The sequence below is a fragment of the Thermothelomyces heterothallicus genome (assembly GCF_042370625.1).
Source record: "Thermothelomyces heterothallicus CBS 202.75 unplaced genomic scaffold P884_scaffold_7, whole genome shotgun sequence".
Taxonomy (NCBI): domain Eukaryota; kingdom Fungi; phylum Ascomycota; class Sordariomycetes; order Sordariales; family Chaetomiaceae; genus Thermothelomyces; species Thermothelomyces heterothallicus.
In genome coordinates this window covers 1,021,339-1,043,739 of record NW_027192568.1, presented here as the reverse complement: position 1 = coordinate 1,043,739, position 22,401 = coordinate 1,021,339, and the positions used below count along the sequence as shown (strand labels likewise).

General features: G+C 58.0%; 8 protein-coding genes across 8 annotated transcripts; 5 read left to right on the top strand and 3 right to left on the bottom strand.

The window, feature by feature from the left end:
• Window positions 1–446: 446 nt before the first annotated feature.
• P884DRAFT_298723 (uncharacterized protein) lies at window positions 447–1,815 on the bottom strand (the record flags this gene model as incomplete). Its single annotated transcript, XM_069444629.1, has 2 exons — window positions 447–1,337; window positions 1,663–1,815. The coding sequence occupies 2 exons, from the start codon at window positions 1,813–1,815 to the stop codon at window positions 447–449; spliced, it is 1,044 nt and encodes a 347-aa protein (XP_069298958.1).
• A 3,022-nt stretch (window positions 1,816–4,837) lies between these two features.
• P884DRAFT_298722 (heterokaryon incompatibility protein Het-C-domain-containing protein) lies at window positions 4,838–7,880 on the top strand (the record flags this gene model as incomplete). Its single annotated transcript, XM_069444628.1, has 5 exons — window positions 4,838–4,961; window positions 5,134–5,691; window positions 5,761–5,940; window positions 6,008–6,549; window positions 6,624–7,880. The coding sequence occupies 5 exons, from the start codon at window positions 4,838–4,840 to the stop codon at window positions 7,878–7,880; spliced, it is 2,661 nt and encodes an 886-aa protein (XP_069298957.1).
• Window positions 7,881–9,103: 1,223 nt separating this feature from the next.
• P884DRAFT_197241 (glycoside hydrolase family 45 protein) lies at window positions 9,104–10,121 on the top strand (the record flags this gene model as incomplete). The annotated part of the gene is made up of 4 exons (XM_069438048.1): window positions 9,104–9,535; window positions 9,666–9,696; window positions 9,790–9,916; window positions 10,034–10,121. 4 exons carry the CDS (start codon window positions 9,104–9,106, stop codon window positions 10,119–10,121), a joined length of 678 nt encoding a protein of 225 aa, XP_069298956.1.
• Window positions 10,122–10,561: 440 nt separating this feature from the next.
• P884DRAFT_276651 (autophagy protein Apg6-domain-containing protein) lies at window positions 10,562–12,151 on the bottom strand (the record flags this gene model as incomplete). Its single annotated transcript, XM_069442982.1, has 2 exons — window positions 10,562–11,988; window positions 12,067–12,151. The coding sequence occupies 2 exons, from the start codon at window positions 12,149–12,151 to the stop codon at window positions 10,562–10,564; spliced, it is 1,512 nt and encodes a 503-aa protein (XP_069298955.1).
• Window positions 12,152–12,971: 820 nt separating this feature from the next.
• Window positions 12,972–14,025, top strand: P884DRAFT_121781 (t-SNARE). Its single transcript, XM_069437156.1, has 3 exons — window positions 12,972–13,517; window positions 13,636–13,830; window positions 13,894–14,025. Exons 1-3 carry the CDS (start codon window positions 13,118–13,120, stop codon window positions 13,911–13,913), a joined length of 615 nt encoding a protein of 204 aa, XP_069298954.1. The 5' UTR covers window positions 12,972–13,117; the 3' UTR covers window positions 13,914–14,025.
• A 501-nt stretch (window positions 14,026–14,526) lies between these two features.
• On the top strand, window positions 14,527–17,857 carry P884DRAFT_221341 (uncharacterized protein). The gene has a single exon (XM_069439487.1). It carries the CDS (start codon window positions 14,719–14,721, stop codon window positions 17,683–17,685), a length of 2,967 nt encoding a protein of 988 aa, XP_069298953.1. The 5' UTR covers window positions 14,527–14,718; the 3' UTR covers window positions 17,686–17,857.
• Window positions 17,858–18,535: 678 nt separating this feature from the next.
• P884DRAFT_276649 (kinase-like domain-containing protein) lies at window positions 18,536–20,058 on the bottom strand (the record flags this gene model as incomplete). Its single annotated transcript, XM_069442981.1, has 5 exons — window positions 18,536–18,643; window positions 18,709–19,128; window positions 19,199–19,572; window positions 19,672–19,713; window positions 19,866–20,058. 5 exons carry the CDS (start codon window positions 20,056–20,058, stop codon window positions 18,536–18,538), a joined length of 1,137 nt encoding a protein of 378 aa, XP_069298952.1.
• Window positions 20,059–20,427: 369 nt separating this feature from the next.
• Window positions 20,428–22,336, top strand: P884DRAFT_291217 (uncharacterized protein). The gene is made up of 3 exons (XM_069444097.1): window positions 20,428–20,841; window positions 20,919–21,467; window positions 21,624–22,336. The coding sequence occupies exons 1-3, from the start codon at window positions 20,839–20,841 to the stop codon at window positions 22,242–22,244; spliced, it is 1,173 nt and encodes a 390-aa protein (XP_069298951.1). The 5' UTR covers window positions 20,428–20,838; the 3' UTR covers window positions 22,245–22,336.
• The last annotated feature ends 65 nt before the right edge of the window (window positions 22,337–22,401 follow it).

Here is a 22,401-nt window from a genome sequence, read left to right as displayed (position 1 = left end):
AGTGCCAAAGCCCCCCCCCCCCCCAAAAAAAAAACCCACAAATCCTCCTCGATACCCCCCAAGCTTCCCCCATTCTTCCTTTCCAAGGGAGCCATTTCGGAGAGAATCACCATCCGTCGTTCCTCCCGTTCATTCCATACACTACGACTGAAGCCGGACAATAGATTCCCCCCCGAAAGAGCAGGGCTGCGAATACTGTCGACTTCGCGCATCCAGGAGGTCAGTGTATGAGGACCTTCTCCTCTCACCACCCCCTCTTTCGCCGGGAGTGGACGCCGACCGAGGCCCGTTCCAATGTTTCTCGTCAGGAGGGGTATCATCAAAGGAAAGATGAAAACCGCACACTTTGCCCCCATAATATATCATCGCAAGAGAGGAAAACCAAGCCGACCAGATGATAACATAGAGATAGAGAGAGAAAGAGAGCAAAGGCCGCGGAAGCGAGCCTAGCCGCTCTTGGTCTTCTTACGACCCGACTTTTTGGGCTCCTCAACCACCTGCTCGGCCGCCTTGGAGGTCCGCTTGCGCTTCTTGGTCTCCGGGCTGGCGGGGGTGGCCGCCGCCGACTTGGGGGGCTCGGGCTCGGCAGCCGCCGGCGTCGCCGCGGCCGTGCTCTTACGCTTGCGAGTCGTCGTCGCCGTCTTCTTGGGCGTCTTAGCCACCGGCGCCGCGGGCTCCTCCTCGGACGCCTCCGCGGCCGAAGGCTCCGGAGCGGCGGCGTTGGCGCTGGCGGCCGCGGCCGCGGCAGCCGCGCTCTGCTGCAGCTGCTCTGAGACGGCCTCTTGGTCGTTAGGCGGGACCTCCTCGGCGTGGGTGAGGGGCGGCATCCCGATGCCGTGCTGGTCGGCGTAGATGCGGGCCTCCTCATCCGTCATGTTCTTGGCGTTCGGGTTGCCGTTCTTGTAAGAGTGGACGCGGGCGTTATAGAGACGGAGATTGTACTGATACGCCTGGTTCCAACCTTGCTTCTCTTGCGGGGACATGACGGACCAGCGGCGCTGGCCCTCGTCCTGAACAGCGCCCTTAGGGACCTGGTCCCCCAGATCGTTGGCAATGATGGGGCGAGCCGTCTGCATGTACAGGAAATAGGGGGTCAAGGGGCGCTTTGGCGCGTTAGGGTCGTGGGTGCGCTTCTTGCGCTCCTTCTTCTCCTCTGCCGGCGGCTGCGGGACCGCCGCAGTGGTGGGAACCACCCCGCCGTAGGGGTTGCCGATGCGCTCCAGCTCAGGGCCATTCTCGAGGTTGGTGCCCTCGCCAATGAGGAGGTTGGTCTGGCGCAGATAATCCTGGGAGAAACTCCTAATAAGATCCTGGATTGTCTGAAGCCTCTGGTAGACCTATAGATGGCGTCAGTGCATATGCTCAAAGAGGGAACTAGTAAACAAACGAAGCATCATGTTGCGGCTGCGATCATGGTGGATCATAACTAAAGGCGCGCCCGGTCATGGATGACCTTCGATGCGAGAGTGGGGATGGGACCGGGGCAACAAGCGCGGGATGCGGACGCTGGCTGCTCTCCGTTTCTTGGGGACGCAGCAGGCGATTAGAGGCGGGATCATAATGCGCCTGGAATCAGGCGGGACCCGTCTCGAGGATCGCGATTGTGCTGGGATGGAATGCGGGGAAGGGAATCGAGAAAGCGAAACTGCAGCAGGGACTTACCGAATCGCGGACACGGATGAACTGGTCAACATCAATGACTGGGGGTGCTTTGAATGCGAGGTTCTGAGGGGCCACTGTGGCAGGGACAGTGGGCGCCGCAACGACCGGGGCGGCCACGGGCTCGGGGGCCTTATTCTTGGGAGGACGCGGCATGATTTGATGCGGGATAAGCGGTGTGGAGGTGTTTTGTTGTTGTTAAGGGAATTCAATAGCGGGTTGATGGCGCTGAGCTTGATGCCGCGATGTGTGGAGCTGGCGGCGGCTTCAGTGAGTTGCTGCGAGGGCAAGCGCTGTGGAATGAACTGAAATGAACAGAGAGTTTGGGAGGAAAAATTCGCGGCGAATTTTGGGGGGGGAGGCGGGGTTGCCGAAAATATACGTGGGGCGCTGGAGGAGGGGTGCCAGCGCTGATTTCACCTGCTGCTGAAAATTGGCGGGCAAAAAATGCGCGCTGGGCGTCGCCCGATTTGGGCCCCAAAAAAATCGGATCACAACCTGGGCTGGAATCCCACCACCCGCTACTTTGGCTGGGCCTCGTCCAGCAACAGTCGACACTGGAGCCGCTGAGACCCGCTGGGCGCATCCTGCAGATGCCTGACAACCTCCACCAGCTCACTCCCCCTTCTACCCTCCAGCGTAGGCGCCCATTGAAAAGCGTCAATAGGTATAGTATATACCTCTAAAAATGTGGGAGACTCTATCGCAGGCGGTGCCTGTCAAAGGAACAATGGAACGGCAGGTTAAAGTTTATGGTTATACCTATCTCTAGTGTCTTACAGGCCCTCCCTAAAATTACACTTGAACTCTTTGCTTGCAAAGGCAGGCACTTGATAGCGGTCGAAGCATGGTTTCTAGTATCGAGCGAGAGGGCCTCCTCTTTGTGCAAATGCGGTGTTCTGCCGGTTTGGTGCAACGCTTCGCCAACTTACCTCCACCCCGCCCTTACCTCTCAAGCTCATCAGTGTATGTACAACGCACACTGTCGCGAAGCTTAGCGTACCACTTGTAAATCTCTACTAAACCAACCAAAAGAATGATACCAGAAATTCGTTAAGCCGCCGAGAGAGTATCTTCTTTACGTAAATTTATATATATAGCTTATTTCCCATACTTTATACATGTTGTAAATATATTGAAAGTAGAACTAGAGCGCCCTCCAAAGCGGGTTCGTCTCGCCGTCGAGTTTAGGAGCTACAGTCCAATTGCAGCTATAACTATTGATTTTAGAGCAGTTGTCGTACAAGGCTTGCTCTAGCACATACTTGGTAAGGTCTAGCAGGTATATATGTAACTACATACATATATACATACATACATACATACATACATACATACATACATACTCGTAGTACATACATACTTAAATAGCCCAATCAGCGGCCATGGCATTGCGAACGAGGCAGACACGAGTCGCCACAGTGCTGAGGCGCTTAGGGCTACCCGAGACTGGCAGCTCTGATTTGCCCTCGCTATAGCGATCTGCGACAGAGGCTTTCCCAGCACCCACCAATTCACACTAGGACCTGCCTAAGCAGCCAGGGTGCTCAGGCGGGAGGCAGGTGTTGTGCTTCTCTCGGTCTACTGTATGTCAGGCGTCTTCGTTCTCTCCGATTCTTGCTTTCAAACCACCAAACTCTAACTTACTAAACAAACGTGTTCTTAGGTACATTGATTACATCTTACGAGCAAGCTGTAACGTATTTAGTACCTAATGAACAAGACAATCTGTAATCACTAGTCTAAATTTGTTCATTCAAAACTCTGGTAGGAAACGGAATTCCAAGAGCAAAGTTTAGTTTGCCCTTGATCGCAATTAGGCATGATATTCGCTAGGAGATCAAGTAATCTATGCTTTCGGTCGCGCTGTCCTCTTGCATTTTGCGCAATTTTGATGCTGGACCAGGCGGTCTCGGAGGAACATACCTACTCCAGACTCGAAGCGCGGAACGCGTCAGCGGCTAGTCGCATGCGTAGCTGAGACCTCCGCCAGATGCTTGATCAGGGTACGGTATGCACATCTCTCATCATGTCTGGGAAGAGAGGCATATAAAGTATGCTGCATAACTTCTCTCGACTTGAGTATATACAGTACGTCATTTCTTTTAAAAGGAGTTCGCCATGACGGATGCTAATAGGCAATGGTAGCTGGAAACAGCTTGAAAAGCTTCCTGTGAGCTTTCTAAATTGCACAGGGCACACTGTGTGTGGTCTTCGAGATCCCTGATTTACTCTCAAGAAGTCATCATTCTGAACACCGGGCAGGGCAAGAGCACAAGAGAAGGCTGACTATGGATCGCTCATAATCTGCGCAGCGGGCAGTCTAGAAGAGAGCTACTCCATAGCGCGTTTTTGTTTTGTTGATGTTCGCTAGACGCGTTGTTTGCTGCTTCTTGGCTCCGAGGCGACCGCTGGCGTCGCCCCATCACTATCAGCCGAGCCGGGTGTTGCAGGTCGGGTGCTGCAGGGATTGGAGCGGAGCTCTCGGGTGCCAGCGGTACTCCGTAGTGTACCCCGCTTCTATTGCATCAGAGCTCCCACCTAGCTCGAACAGGGGGGGTTGTTCACACCAAACCCCTCCCTACCCAAAAGGGCCTGGACCCCTCCTGCTGGTGAAGGGCCCCGCGACACAGAGACAACCAAGAGAGCTGAGTGGGGTCTTGGCGTGTTTCCGATGGCTGAAACCTGAAGCTCGGGCGGCAGGCATGACAGGCATGAGCGGCGTCCGACCAGGCAACGCATGATAATACCAGCCCAAGAGAGAAAGAACGTTCCTTCTCTATTCAACCCCAGGACCCCAGGACCCCAGGACCCCAGGACCCCAGGACGCTGGCAATTGGTTTGCTTGCAATTGCTTGTTACAGAGAAAGGTCTCTGCACTCCTGCTTTGTCCTCCACAGGGACCATCCACCCGTGTGACCGTGCTGATCTTCTTCTAACTGGCCCCTCTCATACCATTTGGAACCCACTTCCGGCCATCACCAACCGAGGGGCTCCTGAACAAGGTTTCGCTCCCCTTTAAGCTGAGTTCACTCGAACGGCTGCCCCGCACTCGTATTTCTTTTCCTTTGTTCGCCCTCGTTCACTACCGTTTCCCCTTCCCCCTTCCCCCTTCCTCTCTTTCAACAACGCGACTCGTCAGAATCCATCGGCTCTGGCAGTTAAGCACACCGTGAACATGGCGACCTTCAAACCCTACCCGTTCTTGCTCGGGTTCGTTATCCTCTTCTGCTTCGTGCGGCCTACGCTGGCCTTTGGCGCCGGCAACATTGCCAGCATCTCCAAGGTCGAGGGCCAAAACTGTAAGCCATCCTTCTCCATTCATTCATTCATTCATTCATTCATTCATTCATTCTCCTCCTCAGAAAGAAGAAGAAGAAGAAGAAGAAGAAGAAGCAGAAGAAGAAGAAGCAGAAGAAGAAGAAATAAGGTCCCCTCATAGCCCTCCAATTCTGACACTTTTCGGTTCTCCAGGGCGTCACGGTGATATCGAAGATGCTCTCCTCAAGATTGCCATGGCCCGCGTTGCCGGCGGCAAGAAGTTCGACAAGCTGATGGTCTCGCGCGTCTACTTCGGCAACTGGCTCCGCGACTACTCGCAAGCCATCGATGTGGGCACGGTCAAATCCGTCTCGGCCGAGGCCATCCGGCTCCTCCTGTGTATCCTCGGCTTCTTGACCTTTGGCTACGGAAGCCGCGAGTTCGAGGTGACGGCCGACCGCCTCGGCTGCTATCGTCCCGAGGACCACATCGATAACCCCAAGAACTACGCCGACAACCTGGATGCGAGACAGTACGACCGTCGCCTGCGCGGTCCCGTGGACGAGTCAGTCGAGCTGGCCATTGACGAGGAGACGGGCATGAAGAACTACATTGCGAACGAAAATGTCGGCATCATGACCTCGGCCAAGCACGTTCGCCGCCTGTTTACCAAGTGCATTGAGCTGGGGCGCTCTTACGGACGATCCCGGAACAAGGAGGAGCTCTACGAGGCCCTCCGCCTCATGGGCACCGGCCTGCACTGTCTCGAGGGTGAGCGCTTCCCAGTTCCTCTGCGACTAAAGTAAGTTGAATCGTTACGGTTGCTGACCGGCTCGTCAGACTTCTTCGCTCACAGCAACTACACCGAGCTTGCTCTGATCGAACTGGGCGAGAACGAGGTTTTCCCCCACGTCGGCCGCAACACGAAGCTGAGGATCCCCGGTGCTCGCCACGAGGTCTATCCCCTCGTTACCGGCACCTTTGGTGGCGTCGACTTCCTGCACTCCGTCACCGGCGAAGGTACTGGCTTCCCCTGCTCAGCTGTTCCGCCTAGGAGAATCACCGAGAAGCTAACTGGGCTCTATAGTGTCCGACAAGATGACCCAGAGCGAGATTGAGGATCTCGAGGGAACCCTGAAGCAGAGCAGCAACAACGACACCAGCCTCCTCCGCGACCTGCTCGACAAGATTCCCGATGGCCTCCTCGGCGGCAACAACAAATCCAAGCTGGACGATATCCAGAGCAACGCGCAGGCCGCGCAGATGGAGAACCTGAGCGTCTCGCCGCGGGAGCCCGAGGAGCTGACCAGATACGTCCAGGAAGTGTTCCGTCAGATCATGCCCGCCATCGAGTTCCATGACCAGCTTCTCCAGGACATCTCGGAGGCCATCGACAAGATCCCGGTGCTGCCCAAGATTGTGGAGCAGCTGGAGGAGCAGATGTCCATCTTTGTATTCCAGATCATGGCCCCGTTCGTGGTTCCGCTTATCGAGCAGATCAAGAACGAGCTCGCGACTGGCTCCAGCGAAATCATTCAGAGCAGCAAGGCTGAGCAGCACAACGTCTTTGAGGACGACAACGCCACGGACCCGACTCACTCGATGTTGGCCAAGGACCACTTTAGTAATGTAAAGGCGACCTAATCAGAACCTCGCATGCAGAATTGAGTTAGACTGACGCGACTTGTTTCCCGTCCCTGTAGATCCTCAACGAGATCGGCGGTCGCGCCGCCTCCAAGGTCGTCTCCTGGGTCGTCCCGCAGCTCATGGAGGCCTGGGACGACGACAGCGTCGACGTGGACCGCCTGCTTGACAAGATCATTTACGGAGTGTTCCACCATCCCGCGCAGCGCACCATGGGCCCTGAGGGGGCGTCCGAGGGCCGGGAGCTCATCTTCAACATGGTGCGCGAGTGGTGGGAGGACATGAGCGACTGGCAGCGCGACGAGTACCGGCGCAAGCTGAGCCGCGAGGGAGTCGAGAGAGGCGACAACCACCGCGAGGGCCAGCACGACTGCGGCCACGGCTGCGGGGGCAAGCTCAAGATGCACAAGAACTTCCGGAACGAGGCGCCCCAGACGGTAGAGGACCAGATCGCGGGGGCCGCCGCGGAGGCCATCATGGGAGGCGTCAAGCAGGGCCTGTCGCAGGCCGTGCAGAACGCTGGCGGCGGCCAGGAGTCGTCGGAGAGCAGCGGCCTGGGTGGGTTCATCAGCAGCGTCGCGGGCGGCCTCCTGGGCGGCGCCTTCAAGACGGACGAGACAGAGTCGTACCAGGCCGGCGGCCGCACCGAGGACGGCGGGTACACGCAGACCACGACCGAGTACGGCTACTCCGGAGGCCGCTACGGCCAGGCCCAGTACACGGAGACGCAGTACGGCGGCGGCGGCGGCGGCCGCAGCGAGTACCGCCGCTACGAGCAACGCGAGGATGATGACGGCCGGGTCCAGAGCTACGGATACACGGAACAGCGCACCGAGACGCGCTACGACAGCTACTCGGGTGGCTATGGTGGCCGCGAGGAGAGCAGCAGCTATGGCGGCAGCGGCAGCGCGAGCGAATATATTCGTAGCTCCCAGCAGAGTAGCTACGGGGGCAGCGGCTATGGCAGTGGGTACGGTCGTCGTGATGAAGAAGAGAGCAGCGGCTATGGAAGTGGTTACGGTCGTCGTGACGAAGAAGAGAGCGGTGGTTATGGTGGCGGCTATGGTCGCCGTCAGGAAGAAGAGAGTAGCGGCTATGGAAGTGGTTATGGTCGTCGTGACGAAGAAGAGAGCGGTGGTTATGGTGGCGGCTACGGCCGCCGTAATGAGGAAGAGAGCAGTGGTTACGGCAGCGGCTATGGTCGTCGCCATGAAGAGGAGGGTAGTGGCTACGGCAGTGGTTACGGCCGCCGGCGCAACGACGACGACGAGGAGGAAGAGGAGGAGAATGGCGGACGCCGGAGGTGGGGTTACTAGGGTGAACTCTTCCGGCCGGTCTCTGGTTGCGAACCTTACTGCTGCATGGGCAGGACCGGTGCATCATGAACAGGACGTTGCGCTGTTATTTTTTTCTCGGGGTCTTGATTGTTTGTTGACCCTCCCTTTTCGAGGATACGAGCTCTCTCGGGGACGAATAGATGAAGGCAATCTGACAGATTTGCTCTCAAAAAAAAGACTGATATCTTTTCCACCATGCACTGTATGTACATGTACATTACATACATTTTCCCCCTCCACTGGATTCGCACAACGGAAAGCAATGGCGGGCTGATTCAAGAACCATCAGGGCAGTCATTGGCTTGATCTGTGCCGCGGCCGCGGCGACGCCCACTATGACTGTCTGGGCAGGCGGCAACTGGGTGCCAGATATATTAATCCGGGGCATAGCGAATATGTTCCTTGATTTGTAGAGCAGTGTAACCCCCCTCTCCACATGGGGCCACTGTTCGGTAGATCTGCCCGAAGTGCATTTTGGGGGGGGGGGGGGGGTTGGGGGAGGGGAGGCAAACTAGGTAATATCCTCCCGCTCTCCCGAGTGCATGGACTAACCGTCATTGCTCCCAGAGGCTTGCACTCTATCGCAGGCCTTTTCCAATAAGGATGGGGCGTTCGGCGGTGATGATGCCGGTCGTGCGGGGAGGGGAGGGGGACTGGCTAGTAGGGGAGGGAGATACCGGGGCAGGGGGTGAGACGGTTGACGTTCCGGCGGAACCTCGCGCTTGTCAAGCAGCCACTAACTATAGTGCATGTACGGATTACTTTAACTTGGTGCTTCCCTGTGAGCCGCCAGGAACATCACAACTGCAAGCGGAAAAGGCCCCATATACGGGGCGGCTTGTCGGGATGGCTCCCCCCTTCGGAACGGGTCTGACTTCCGAGGATTTTTACCTGCTTCATTTGGGTAATATTCCTGGCCGGCGCTCTGCGATGGCCTGTTCGACCCTTCCCCCGGCCGAACCGTTTCTTGGCTCGATCCTAGTTGCAGACCGCCTGCCCGACGATCCGCGGGAACGGGCCAGGAGTGTGTGGAGTAGAGAGAATATATAAGTGAGAGTGTTTGACTGCCCCGGGTTGTGGTAGTTGAAGGAAGTTCGATGCTCTCTGCTGTCGTCGCCCTCGTCGCTCTCGTCGGCATCCTCCATCCGTCCGCCTTGATAACCCGCTCCCCGACTCACGCGAGACGACGCATACTTGGCACCATGCATCTCTCCGCCACCACCGGCTTCCTCGTCCTCCCGGCCCTGGCCCTGGCCCAGCTCTCGGGCAGCGGCCAGACGACGCGGTACTGGGACTGCTGCAAGCCGAGCTGCGCCTGGCCCGGCAAGGGCCCCTCGTCTCCGGTGCAGGCCTGCGACAAGAACGACAACCCGCTCAACGACGGCGGCTCCACCCGGTCCGGCTGCGACGCGGGCGGCAGCGCCTACATGTGCTCCTCCCAGAGCCCCTGGGCCGTCAGCGACGAGCTGTCGTACGGCTGGGCGGCCGTCAAGCTCGCCGGCAGCTCCGAGTCGCAATGGTGCTGCGCCTGCTACGAGCTGACCTTCACCAGCGGGCCGGTCGCGGGCAAGAAGATGATTGTGCAGGCGACCAACACCGGTGGCGACCTGGGCGACAACCACTTTGATCTGGCCGTGAGTTTGCCTCCCTTCTCCCCCCCGGACCGCTCAGATTAGACTCTGTTTTTTTTTTTTTTTTTTTTTTTTTTCCCGTAAATCGGTCCAAGATTCCTTGACTGACCAACATCCAACATCACACGGGCAGATCCCCGGTGGCGGTGTCGGTATTTTCAACGGTAAGCTGGTCCCCCCCCAGACCCCTCCCCCTTTTCCTCCAGCGAGCCGAGTTGGGATCGCCGAGATCGAGACTCACACAGCTCTCTCGACAGCCTGCACCGACCAGTACGGCGCTCCCCCGAACGGCTGGGGCGACCGCTACGGCGGCATCCATTCCAAGGAAGAGTGCGAATCCTTCCCGGAGGCCCTCAAGCCCGGCTGCAACTGGCGCTTCGACTGGTACGTTGCTCTGACATACTGGAACCCAATTCCTCCAAACCCCCCCCCCCCTTTTTTTTTTTTTCCTTTCTCCCCCAACTCCGGGGGTAGTCGGAATGTCGACTGACCCTATTTTAGGTTCCAAAACGCCGACAACCCGTCGGTCACCTTCCAGGAGGTGGCCTGCCCGTCCGAGCTCACGTCCAAGAGCGGCTGCTCCCGTTAAGGGGGAAGAGAGGGGGCTGGAAGAACCGAAAGATTTCAACCTCTGGCTGCTGGGGAAGCTCGGGCGCGAGTGTGAAACTGGTGTAAATATTGCGGCACACACAAGCTACTCCAGTCCGTGTCCGTCTCGCCGACGGCAAATCCTTCAAAGACTCGTTAACCGGTCGCCCGTAGTGGTCCTGTTGCCCCAATCCGTTGTGCTGAAATAACATTGCGCGTAACGCCGGACTCATATCAACTGCGTACCGAAAGCCAATCCCTCCCCAAACCCGCCCGCCCGCCTGCCCGCCCTCTCTAATAAGCTCTCCCAAACAAGACCTCTCGAGACAGAAAATACGCCCAGATGCTGAGGACTTGACAAGCCAGGGGGGGGGGGGGGGCTTGTCAAGTGCAAAAACTTGCCCATTTCATGCTGGTATCAAAAAGAATAAAAAAACCATTTCAAGTCGCGGATGCCCCGTTTACATTGCTCGCGTGCGCCAATAGAAACTTGCAACACGTCAGTGTCATCTTGCACGCCTTGGTCCAGCCCTCGTCCTGGGACACACCCAGGCGGATGCTGAAATCCCCAATCTTGTCCCCCTCGATGCGGTACGGCAGGCTCAACGGGTTGCCCTCGGCGGCCGTCTGCGCGTACACGTGGGCGCCGAGCTGGCGGACCAGCTCCAGGAAGGCCGTCATGGCGTTGTCGAACTTGCGGTGCATGAAGGCCAGGCCGAGGGGCATGTCGCCCGACGAGTAGAGGTCCAGGACGTGGCGCTTCGGCGGCGGGGGCGGGGCGCTGCGGCCCGTCATGCCGCCCAGCCGGCTGGACGACGGGGAGGGCTGGTCGTAGCGTATGATGCGGGAGGTCGAGCCCATCGGCTGGAGCTCGTAGCCCTCGAAGCGGAAGCCGAGCTTGTCGGCGACGGTGTGGAGGAGCAGCAGGGCGTGGCCCCACGCGGCGTTGATCTCGGGCCAGTCGACCGGGTTGCTGGCGAGCCGGCCGAGGCGGAGGCCGTTGATGGTGGCAAAGGTCCCGTCGTGGCTGATCCAGAAGGTATCGTTGTAGACGTTGCTGCGCTGCAGCTTCTCCAGCTGGCGCGAGTCGTGGTCGAACTTACTGTTGATGCTGTCCCGCTCGTTCTGAAAGTCGGCGAGCCGGCTCGCGAAGGCGTTGCGCTCGCGCCAGAACGCCTCTTCCTCGGCGTCCAGCTGCCGGCTCTCTTCCTCGAGCGCGAGCAGCTCGGCGTCGAGCGCTTCCTTTTCTCGCTCCAGCTGCCGGATCTCCTCGCGCGCCGCGGCCTCGGCCTCTTGAGCTCTCCGGAGGGCCTCTTCCTGCGCGCGCACCTCGTCGTCCGTCGGCGCGCCGGCTTGTAACTCCTTCAGGTACGCGATGTAGGCGTCTCGCTCGCGCGCCGTGATTTCGAGCTTCTTCTGCAGCTCCTCCAGGAGCACGTCTGTGCAGTCGACGCAGACCGGGTGGTCAATGTCAGAGCGGGCCGAGAGGATCTCGAAGAGCTTGGTAATGCGCTCCATCTCATACGACTTGGTTGCGTCATCCTCGTCCGCGGGGCTCTCGGCGGCGCTCGGCGGTGGTTGTGGAGAGGCATCGGGCACCTGCTGATTCCGCTGGACCGCGTGGTTCGGGGGCGCGATCTGGGACTCGGTCAGGTAGATGAAGGACATGGCAGAGCTGTCACGCGGGTGGCCATCGCCGCGTCCGCGTCCCGGTCCCGGTCCCGGTCCCGGTCCACCGCCATGGCGCTTGAATATCGGCGAGGGCGCATTGCGTGCGGCGCGGTCGTAGGTTGCCTTGCGGGCACGGTCCAGCGAATGCAGGGAACGCGGGGCGGCCGGCTTCTTGGGGGGTTGTTGGGAATGCGTTGCTGATACACAAGAAGTGAGCAATGCGTTCGTCATGGCCAAACCGGCGAGCAGGTGCATGCATCGGGGGTTGCGCTCACCGACGAGCAGGTCATACGCTGCCGGGTTCAGGTCCTCGAGCGAACTGTCGAGCCGGAGCGGAGTACGGCACTTTTGGCAATACATGGTTTGAGCGCACCGATGGCATGCCTGAGCCGGGGAGATGAGAATGGGTGCTATGTTTCGTGTGCTAGATACCTTATGGTGCTGGCGTCTTTTCGAGAAATACGTATCCCGGTTTGTCTTGCTGCTCGAGGTTGTTCACGGTTTAGAGAGTCGGGTCGCGCTGCAGCGAAGGTGCACGGCTCGGTGATTCGGTCAACGTTATTTCCCTATCAGTGCATCCGGTACTGTAGTGTAGTTTCGGAGAACATAAGTAAGTGCCTGGGCTCTCGGGCTGGAGCCGACTAGGTAGTGGTATCGTCCATGCGTACTTGTAAGGTAAGGCAAGTACGGATTAGTCTTCATGGAAGCAACGTTCAACGTCACCTATCAGTGCTAACTAGTTATCACCCTCCAGTCCGACGCTGGCGGTCCCGCTGAATACGGTCCCCTGGCAGCCCCATCGACCCACCGCTCAACCCACTGCTCAACCCAGTCATCTGCCAACACCCTTGTTCGCTTGTGCCTGCCCCCCCCCAAGGTTACCGTCATGTGCCGCCGCTTGGCCCAAGCGTGCCCGCATCCAGGCAAGGGGAGCCAAGGAAGGCAACACAATCCTCAGCCGCTTACAGCCCTGCCAACTCCAACCAACGACGACATACTCCGCGCCTTCGAGCCTTTTTTTTTTTTGACATAGAGCTGGCCCGTCTAACCCCCCTTTCTGTGAGTACTAAGTACCGTGAATCGAAGCCTTTAAGAGAAGCCTGCTAGAGCCACGATTCCTACCCCTTGCGACGAGTATCGACGAGTCTCCGACACACCGGAAACGACCGATTGCGCTCCTCACTCTAAACCATCCATCGCCATCACCGCCTGCGCCTTCTAATCGAATCGCACTCAGCTAGCGGATCTTACAAGAGGAGGATTATCTTGGCACTCCAGTTTGCGCTTCGGAGAATAATCCTGTAATCCTGTTATTCTAAGCCCGAAATGGCCAACCCACTCGACACCGACGCCGGCACCGAGCTGTTCAAGCACTATGAAACCGAATTCCAGCTGGTCCAGGCGGACCTGGTGCAGAAGCTCGACCAGATTGCGGAGCTATCAGGGGAGCCGAGGAAGGCGGCAATGAGCGCGGCGGAGCGGGCGCTGGAAGAGACGGGCGAGCTGCTCGACCAGATGCAGATGGAGAAGCAGAACGTGCCCTCGGCACAGCGGGCCGCCATCAATCGGCGATTGCGCGACTACAAGACGGATGTGGATGGCTATCGGCGGAGGCTGCGGACCCTGGCGGACGACAAGAGCGCTCTGTTCGGCGAGCGGTATTCGGACAACCCGAGCTCCTCGTCAAGGGACGCTCACTATGAGCAAAGGCAGCAGTTGCTGTCAGGTTAGTCCCCCAGCAGCTCAGTTGTTCTCTTTTTTTTTTTTTTTTTTTCCTTTTCTTTTATACGAAAGAGGGCGTGGGACGGGTTTCTCGCTGGACATGTGGCTGACAGCGTTCGTAGGCACGGAGCGGCTGGACCGCAGCACACAGCGACTCAAGGCCAGCCAGGCGTTGGCAAACGAGACCGAGGCGATCGGAGCCAGCACGCTCGCGCAGTTGCAACAGCAGCGCGAGACCATCGAGCACACCACCAGCGTCCTCTATGAGAGCGAAGGCTATGTCGACCGCAGCATCAAGAGCCTCAAAGGGATTGCCCGTAGGTACGGACATTCGGCCGTCGCCGTGCGGAAACTAGGAACGCTTACTGACGTGGTTTCAGGATGGCCACGAATCGGATAATCACCATTGCCATTATTACGGTCTTGGTTCTTCTTATCATTGCGGTCATTTTCAGCAAGTTCAAATGAATCATATTGGTTTTCAGCAAGCGGGTCTATTTTGCATGCCGAGTTTCGGCAGTTCGGACGAGATGAGAGAGTATTCGGAGCGTGTTGGAATGGAGAAGGCCCGAGTGCGACGAGACCTGCCAACCGGAAGAGGTAGCAGCTTTCGACTCTTGAGCTCACTGACCTACGCAATGTAATAATTGTCCCTGGACAATGCTGAAGTGAACCAGTCGACCGTATGTTGCATCCTCTGCTAGGAAAACATACTCGGCTTGTTGAACAGGCGCTTCGACGTCCTGCCCGATTGGTACTTGAAAACAGTCGCAGATTAGGGCCCAGTTGAAGTGTTCAGAATGAAACTGTTCAGAACGAAATGGTACAGAATAGTAGTACGGATTATACGGGAGTGATATCACTACGCACCCTGCTGCTGCTGTGGGGACCGTGGGCACCTGCTGCCCCACCTGTTCTACTGTGTAGGCGTTTACTGCGCGCTAACTTACTACAGTAGTTACTGCAAGCACACTAAATCCAAACACTGGAACCCACCGCTGCCTCCATACACTAGGCAACAAGCACCGGACAACCTGGGGTACGGACCATGTAAGGTGCATACCAAGGTCTGGTCGGGCACCTAGATATAACACATGGTATCTCTTATCGGAGCTGGTTATAGGTACTCGTGTTCCCGATCGAACATCCCCAAACTCCAGCGCGATCCAACCGCGGTTTAAACAATCCACAGCCATGCAAACGCCATGGAAATCCCCCCAGCCAAGCGCCCGCGATTCGGCCCCGCGCCGTTCGAGGATCCCGACTATGACGACCCGGAAGCCGACGAGCTCAACGAGCAGCCCGAGGACGTGAACGCCCGCCGCGACCCGGCCGCCCGACTCGAGCGGTCGCGCGCCTTTGCCGCCCTCAAGCTGAAGTCAGCGTTCGAGCGCATCTTTGAGAAGTACGGGCACGACTTCACTGGTGTCGCCGACGAGATCGACCTCCGGACCGGCAGGATCGTCGTAGACAATGGGCATATCCAATCGCTCAAGGACGCGCAGCTGGGAGGCACCAATGAAAGCGACGACGAAGGAACCGACGGGGCCTCTGCGACCGGGTCTCTGAATGAAGAGGACAGGATGCTGAGGGGTAAGAGGGTCGAGAGCCGCCTCAGTCAGGTTGGGCAGACAGTGATGCCCTTGGCATCTCCCGGACCTGGAGCAACCCCTTTCTCGACGCAAGGGTGGCCTGGGGCGTCGCCGAGTCTGGGAGGACCATCCTCGTTGCTTTCCAACATGACGTATCCAGGCCAGGTGCCGTTCGGCGAACAGTCGGTGCAGCACGGCACGCCAATCTCTGTGCCTGCCACTGACCCGGTTTGGAGGGCACCTGATTTGCCCGTTCCGCTTGCCAGGAATGGGCCAGCATCGGGAGGATTTACCGGCTCGGTAAGAAAGAAGGCAGCGCGACTTTCTTTGAGCGCTGCTCGGGAGCAGGGCGGCGACGATGAGGATGACCTTTTTCTGGGCTCGGCTACTCTCGAGAAGGAGAAGGAGAATATCGGCGGACTTACCATGAAGCAGAAGGTCCTTCAGCCACGCCCTCCGCAGGAAAAAGCCCCGACCAAGAAGAGAGGGAGATCCCCGGGAACGGGCCGCAAGTCTGTTGAGGGACAAGCCAGAAGGCGTGGCAGGCCATCAAAATCCGCAAAGGTACTGACCAAAATGGACGAGAGTAAAGCAACGGCCGTGGGGAAGACCCAGCCCGCTGGACCAGCAAGTGATGCAAAGAGTCCTACCAAGGTCAGAGGACCTCGGCCCGCACCCCAAGACATGGCAGCGGGTACTCCTACCACACCAACACCGACAAAGACCGATGAGCCTCCCGTGTCGAGTGTGCTTGGCCCTCCGGGGCCAGCGAGCAATAATGCCCTAGAGAGTCTGCCAGAAACGAGGGAGTCCATGCCTGGCGAGTCCAGGGCTCTAACCCGGATGGAAGCTGAACCTGATCTATACGTCAACCTTTCAGGAGAGGAGAGCAAACTGGCTCAGAAACCCCGGAACCAAATCCTCCGGGTCGAGATAGTAGCAAAGACCCCTCCTGACTCCCGAGCGTTCAGGATCTTGACACCGGAGACAACTGACCAAGACTCACAAACCGCTCACATCGATCCTCCGGATATCTCAAGCAGACACACAGTTGTCAGAAACCAGAACACGGACCCAGCAGCATCAGAGGAGGTCTTCTCGAGGAACCTTGTGGACCCGGCGTACGCGTTCTCGGATGAAGAAGAGCCAACGCTACCCAAAGAGGTGTCACAGCTCAAGCTCGCTGACAAAAATGAAAATTCGGGACAGGGCGCGTTGCGTGAAGCTCATTCTCAGAACGATACAGCAGTGGCGAGCTCCAGCGAGGAGCCGGCCGTAGACGAAGTAGCCCAAGACCTGGGCGACTCGGTCGGCGCGCGGGAGCAGTCGCCGGCCCTCAGTCTCATTCTAGACGACACCGAGGCTCGCCACGGAAGTAGGTTGCTACAACCGCCAGGAGAGAAGAGGGATGTGCCACGCGCACAAGGCTCGGTGGCTGCGGACGGTCGGCAGGTTGGCCGTGAGGAACTACGTTCGTTTGCGGAAACGAGAGCAAACCTCGAGACTGAAGTGTCTTCGATCATCCGACCAAGTTCAAAGGCACAAGCTGTAGAATCCAAGTTAGAGACGCTGGCCGAGACGGCCGGAACAACGCCCCTTGAGAAAAGGCAGAGACGCGGGAAGGAACATCAGTCGCAGGAGACTCCGGTCGGGACCGCCGGGAGGCCAGCTGGTCCCAAAAGAATCTCCCTCGGGCTGCCCAGGAGGGAGGAGATACCCGAGACCTCTCCCGACACCCGCCAGCCCGTCGGCTGCCCCAGGACAACAGTCCGGACTCTGGAGATTGAGGATTCCGATGCACCATTCCCGACAACAGGGGAAGAAGACCAGCACACCTCGACCCATCTCGCCACGGCACCATCCCCAACTCTCACCGACCCGATGTCCAAGGCCCGGCCGTCCTCCCCATTCCTCTCCGGACAAGAAGAACCGGCATCACAACCACCACAACCACCACCCCCTTCAGGAGGCCCTCGCACGCCGATCAAGGCCACCGCCCGCCGCTCCAGCCAACCCCGCCGCGGGGCGGCAGCGACAAGCACGACCACCGCCAAGAAGAAGAAGAAGAAGAAGAAGAGAGCGGGCGTCCTCTCCCTCCTGGCGGTTTCCCGCGCCAACGGCAAGGACGACGAAGACGAAGACGAGGACGAGGACGAGGACGAGGACGAGGACGAGCTCTCCATCCTGACGCCCCTCAAACCCGCCGCGTCGACCGTCCGCTCCACGCCCGCAGGCCACCACGTCCGGCTGGGCTTGCTGGCGCCGGGCAGCGCCGGGCCAGGGACCCCGAGCGCCAACAGAGGGCAGAGGGGACAGAGAGGGAGCGGGAAAGGGAGGAGGAGGAAGTCGGCTCCGGGCGGCGGCGTGGTCTCGTCGGCGACGGGGATGGGGATGGGATTGGGGACGGGGGGAGGGAAGGGGCCGGCGACGCCGTCCGGTTCTTTCGTTCGTTCTTCTTCCTTTTCCAGGTCCTTGCTCTCGGGCGAGTCAGAGCTCGTCCGCACCCCCGGGGGCACCATGCGGCGGTGCGGGGAGGCTGGGTTCAGGTGCGAGAGGGACTTTTGCTTCAGCTGTCTGTGAGGGGTTCGAACTCGGTTTAAAACTAGGAACCGGGATGGGCTAGTAATAGGTAAGAGAATGGAAGGAAAGGGGGGAAGTCGAGTCGAAGTAACTACAGGCTAGCTTTGGTGGTGGAGTGGACGAATGGCCTGGGGGTCTCGGTCCGAGCGAACAAAACAATCCAACTATTATGAATCAGCCTTTGTTTCCCAATCTCTTAAGCGGTTCATGAAGCGAATGAACAGTCTCAAAAGAAGTGGGAGGATGTTCGTAAAGAACCGGCAGACGCAAAACGCCCCCAATTTTTTAACCCATTAACACACGGTAGTCCATAAAGTCTGATCTTGCTCCCCCCCAGTCCGGAACGGAGCAAAATCAAGACGGCATGCAACATGAGACGACTTCTTCAAACAAACCATCAAGAATTCGCAAACTCCGCCTGAAACCCCCATCCACCCATGCCGGATCGTAACCAACTTAGCCAACGCACTCCTGTCCATGCTTCAAGATCCGCACTCGCCTTCAAAAAAAGCCCCATCACCATGTCCACTATGAACCCCTAGCTGTGGGCTCCCGGAAAGGCCCGGTGCCCTCCCGCCATTTGCAGACGTGACCGCATCGCTGCTGCAGCGGTGCATCGCGTAGGGGTATACGAGGGGGGGTTTGAAGGATGTTCTTCTCTGGCGTCTCATGGCATCGGTAGACAAGCAACACCCGTGACAACCTCGTTTTTATTTAGGAACAGGATCCTAACACCCGGACTACGCAGACGGGCCGGCGGGGGCGAAGAAGCAGCTTCGTCGAGGTAGTATGTGGTGAACAACGCGGCGCATTAAAAAAAAAGAAAGAAAAAAAAAAAGAAACATTCACGCTAGCGCAAGACTACCTCGTTACCGGCCAGGTACTGCTGCAGAATTTCCGGGTCGCGGATGGGCGCAAAGTAGGGGTGAGCCATGGCCTCCTTCGCGGTAAGGCGTTCCTGGAAAGTTCACGCGTCAGTGGAATCAGGAATCCCCCGAGTGTGGATGGCTAGCTGATACGTACCGCATGGTCGTAACGCAGCAACTTGTCGAGAAAGTCGATGGCCTCATTGCTGACGAAGCGCTGGTTCTCCGAGTTGACGAAGCTGTGCCAGGGCTTCTTCTGAAAGCGGCCCAGAATATCGTCGTATTGGGCGTCCAGCTCGATCTCGTAGCGGTCCAAGTAGTCGAAGAGGTCATCGGTGCCCAGGACTTTGGCGATCTTGACGAGCTGGTCGGCGTTGCTGTTGCCGTGGAAGAAGGGCTCTTTGCGGAAGATCATCGAGGCAAACATGGCACCGAGACTCCACATGTCCAAGCTGTAGTCATACTCTTGGAAATCAACGAGCAACTCCGGGCCCTTAAAGTAGCGAGAGGCGACGCGGACGTTGTACTCCGTGCCCGGGTGGTAGAATTCGGCCAGACCCCAGTCGATGAGGCGCAACTGAGAGAGGGTGTCAGGAGACCGTGGCTACCACAACGAAAGCTAGGCGAGGGTCGGGGCAGCAGCATACCTTCTTGTTCTCATGATCAATCATTACGTTGTGAGGTTTCACGTCGCGGTGCATGATGCCCTTGCTGTGGCAGAAGTCGAGGGCCTTGAGCAGCTCGTAGATGTAGTAGCGGACGTCGATGTCGTTGAACTTGGGGTAGAGAGTGCGGAAGTCGGTATTGTTGATGTACTCGAAGATGAGCGAGGGCGTCTTGCTCTGCGAATCCCGGACCACGTCGAGCAGGGCAACGATGTTGGGCCCGCCGGCCAGGTTCTGCAGGATCTTGATCTCGCGCTTGATCTTCTTCTTCTTGACGGGTTTGAGCACCTTAATGACGCACTTCTGGTAGTTGACGACATTGATGCCTTCAAACACCTCGGAGTACTTGCCGCGGCCTGTGCAGTGGAGAGCGGTCAGCGGTCAGCGGTCAGCGGTCAGCGGTCAGCGGGCGTGGAATGCGTGGGGAGGGGCTGAGCCGGACGAGGAATACGCACCGATCTTCCTAACAACCTCGTAGTTCTCCAGGACTCCCCAGCCTGTATGCGACGAGTCAGCGATGTGCGCACTTCGACCTGCGGGTATCGGAGTTGAGATGCAAGGAACGCTGGACGCCTGCAGGGCCCTACTACGCCCCGGGGCGCAATTGTTTGACCAAGTGAAGCGAGACGGGAAAGGGGGGATGCCTAACTGATGTTAACGCTGTCGTAGTCCCAGTAACTACGGGGCATGTTCTGGTTGACATCGGCGTAGACTCGAGCCATGTTTGCGACGTCGGCGCTTGGGTGCGCGCAGCCTGCCGGGGACGAGGCGTTGATGTAGCAGGTTGGTGGTGTCGTCGGAAAGAGGGCTAGCAGCGCGATCGAGGGGCACACCGGCAACATCTCCAGGGCTTTTTCGATCCAATAGCTTGCGGTCGTTAGCCAAGGCTCGGTGCTGCTCGCTGATAAGCGCCTTATCGGTCCCCGCAGTTCCTGCCTTAGGCGCCGGGCTGAGAGCAAACTTAGCAGCCACTGCTGTGGTCTCTGCAGGCAATCGCTGCTGCTGCTGCTGCTGCTGCTGCCAGACAGGTAACTATGGCGGAGGAATCTTGGCTCCTGGTTGCTGATTCCTTTCCGTCACCTGCCTACAGTACCTATGTACCTTCCTCGGGTACCCAAGCGACCAAGGAACCTAGCTCGGGTAGGCAAACAAAGATCTCAACTTTCGAGAATCTTAACTCGAAAAGAATCACAACGTTGAATTTTAAAAGGGTAGCTGAGGATTCGAGGCTTCCCATTTTATAATTTACGAATTCCTGCTCAACACGGTGTGTGAATCGTACTCGCAACTCACCGTAAACATGATGCAACCTAGAACATATACCGACTATTCCCACGAATTGGCGTGGCGTGTTTGAGTCTTCCCAAGTGCGTCCGCCGACACGCGATCTTTCGATGTCTGGCCGTCGCGGACGACCCCTGTGTCTATAACATAGCGTCGCATCATAATGGCACGGTCCATTATGCGGTGGGCTCAGTCCCAGGAAGCCGGTCTCGCAAGACGGGCTTCGTCATTGTATCTTCCCTCTTCACTCTCAACGTTTTCTGTGCGTTGTCAACAATGTGACGTCTAGTGGATGATGAACCTGGCATCGCGCCGGATCCCGCCTGCTGGCCTTGACGATGGTATCTCCATCCGGTCCAGGGCCTATTACAACTCTAGCCTTCTATTGCGGCACGCTGAGTCACGGTATTCATTACAGGAGCAGTTTGCCGTAACCAAGAAGGAGTACGAGTTTGGCTTCAACGATGCCTCATCGGTCCTAGAACAGTCGACCCTGGCCTCGGGAGCTGTCCGAGCAAACGAGCTCGATGACGACGACGACGACGACGACGACGGAAAGCAAACCCCAGTTTGGGTTCTAAGCAGCGTGGCCAACCGAACTTACTACGAGCTGCTATGCCTGCCAAAGGGTGTGTTCCTGTCTCCCGACCAGGTTCGTGATGCCGCCTACCGTCTCCTCGAAGTGCTGGCAGTCGACAAGCAGCCTCCCCGTTTACGGAGCTCTGATGCCTTCTACCTGGGTCTCACCCAGGCCGCCTGTGAAACTCTGGTCGAGCCTTCGAGAAGGTTAGCTTATGACCTGTACCTGTCGGAGGCTCACGAACCGGCATCGGACTCGCCTGAGCCTCTCATTGACGACGACCTCCCGAATCCAGGGAGCTGTGAGAGCTACGAGAACCGAATCCAGGAGCAGTACCTTCTCCTGACGCAGCGGGAATCCAGGGCGAATACCGACCTCTGTTTCGGGGTTGGTGCTGCTGCTGCGCCATTGCTCACCTCTCAACGGGGCTCGCGCCAGCACGGGTTAGAACTGAGGGTTTTGGATTTCTCCCTCCGAAAAACAGCCACCACTGGCGTGCCAGCCTTACGACAATCTGTTGAGAGAATGGTGGTGTTCCTTTAGGGATTGCCCAATAAAGGAGCCACCAAGATTGAGGGGTCGCCTTTTGTTCGGGTCGCCGATCCGACCATGACAATTACCGGTGCGACACACGGATTGCTGGACCAACGAATCAGGCTTGCGCCATCCCTTAGTGACCGCTATCAGCTACCAGGCCCTTCGATCCACGGGAGGAGGCGCGTGGAGCAGTTGCTGGCCTCCCAATTCCTTCCGCTGCTGAGCTTAAACCTCCGCCAGGCTCTCTCCTGGCGCGGAGATCCTACCCTTGTCGCGGGGCTGGACCTCGTCGTCGAACAGGAGTTGGAACTTCTCCCTCACCTCTCCACCACGACACGGGTAGGCTATTCGGTGAATCTGTCTGGTGCTGGCGGACCACTGAACATCGAAGTTTCAGCCCGGAAGCCTCTCACCCGCAGCCCCGGCCTGCATTCGACCCTGGGGTTTGCTGTCCATGAACGAGTCGGTTCCGGCACGGCCTTCTTGATCGCAGACGGAGGTGACTGGAACCCCAGCATATCCAAAGAATGCCAGGAACTTTCCCGATGTTCCAAGACTGTGGGTGGTCTTGCGCCCATGGTAGAGGCCTTCCGCAATTCGCCAACCGTTGAAATCGGCTATGCCTGAGTTAATCTCTGTTGCATAACCTGCCCTGTTCTCATTATGCTAGCTGGTTAAGTTTGAGAACTCGCAATATATCGGCATTACGCAGGGGTTTGAAATCGAAGGAAAAATGGGGAAACCACCCCCCCCCCCCCCCGGCGGGGGGTCACGATATCTGAAG